This window comes from Amphimedon queenslandica, unplaced genomic scaffold (genome assembly GCF_000090795.2).
Source record: "Amphimedon queenslandica unplaced genomic scaffold, v1.1 AMPQUscaffold_2933_Cont25067, whole genome shotgun sequence".
NCBI lineage: Eukaryota > Metazoa > Porifera > Demospongiae > Haplosclerida > Niphatidae > Amphimedon > Amphimedon queenslandica.
Window position 1 is genome coordinate 1 of NW_003556734.1, and position 1,353 is coordinate 1,353.

The 1,353-nt window shown below is 31.3% G+C and overlaps 1 protein-coding gene across 1 annotated transcript; it reads right to left on the bottom strand.

Moving 5' to 3' along the window:
- Positions 1-6: 6 nt before the first annotated feature.
- Positions 7-1,346, bottom strand: LOC109593089 (uncharacterized). The gene is made up of 4 exons (XM_020008333.1): positions 1,051-1,346; positions 705-836; positions 305-412; positions 7-256 (listed from the first exon to the last, which is right to left on the bottom strand). The coding sequence occupies exons 1-4, from the start codon at positions 1,193-1,195 to the stop codon at positions 195-197; spliced, it is 447 nt and encodes a 148-aa protein (XP_019863892.1). The 5' UTR covers positions 1,196-1,346; the 3' UTR covers positions 7-194.
- Between the last annotated feature and the right edge of the window lie 7 nt (positions 1,347-1,353).

Consider the following 1,353-nt stretch of genomic DNA (forward strand, 5'->3'; position numbering starts at 1 on the left):
AAACTGTTAACATAAAAACCGAAACATGGCATTAAATTGCTTTCAGCATTTGTCCAGCTTTTAATCATGTTAAGCAGGATCTTGTCTTGAATAGAAAATGTTTCTATTCCTTTCAACAAGAAAGGTCAAAGGCAGGCAATATGCTGCCTGTAGTGTATGTTGGGCTTAAAAACATTAAGTATTGATTGCTTTTATTATGCAAAATCTATACTTATTACTAACCTGCAGCAATTACTCACTGTAGAACATAAAATATCTATAAAAAGAAAAAAATTACATTCAGCATTATTAATTATAATAATACCTGATGATATATGAGAAGAAAGTGGAGCTGAAGGAATAAGGAAGTTGATGTTGCTGTTGCTAATGAGAGTTCCACTGATCAATAAACTAGATCTACTACTAGATTTATCTAAATGAATTAAACAATATATACACTGCAGGTGTGTGCAATAGTAGTAGTGATTAGAGAGTTATAGATCACTGGAGTGTACAAAAATATGTGTGGCATGATAAGGTGGGGGAAAATTTGTACCTGTACGCTACCACTACTACTACAGCTTATGACAAAAGTATTAGTAATAACAAATGATAAACTCCAAATTGTTGACTTTTGTAAAAAAAATTAACACAAAATGATGACAAGAGTATGTAACATCTATTAGATTGTATGCTGATAAATTTTTAGAAGCCAATAGATTTACTTGATGGAGTGGGTGACATAAAGTGAGTTGAGGAGATGTATAGATCTGAAGAGATAGAAGCTGTAGGCATAATATTAAAACTAGTAACAGAAGTACTACTGATTAATGGTGAACTGCTACTGACCACTTGATCTATAATAGAAGTATATAATGTATGATGAATAAATCATAAATATAATTATAACCAGACATTGCACGTCTACTGGAATTTTCATGTACTTGTATTTACTTGTATTTTGAAAAAAGCAGGTCGTGTATGTACTTGTATTCATTGGCAAATTTTCGTGTATGTACATTTACTTATTGCTTCCCAAATTCATCTATATTTTGGTAATTTTTCGTTTACTTTTCATGTATCCTGTACTTAAATGTTGAATCATTGAAAGTCTAATGTCTTCATCACCTTTTCTATTGCTTTTTTCATCATCTGCTATTGCTAGAAGGACTAAAAAGACCATCAAAGATCCGTGGTTAAAGAAACTAACTGCCATTTTGACTGCTACGCGGACACACCCTTTAATTATTAATAGTTAATATAACTACATGAAAATCGTCTCCTTAAACTCCGTCTACTTATTTTTGGTTCATGTATATACTTGTATGTACTAGAAGACCTGTTTTTCGTCTAAATACTCGTGTATCGTGTATA

Coding starts and splice junctions, on each gene's coding strand:
- LOC109593089 (XM_020008333.1), bottom strand. CDS start 1,195: ATGGCAGTTAGTTTCTTTAACCACGGATCTTTGATGGTCTTTTTAGTC. Junction 413..704: donor TATGTCACCCACTCCATCAA/GTAAATCTATTG, acceptor TAATTCATTTAG/ATAAATCTAGTAGTAGATCT. Junction 257..304: donor TTCTTCTCATATATCATCAG/GTATTATTATAA, acceptor TTCTTTTTATAG/ATATTTTATGTTCTACAGTG.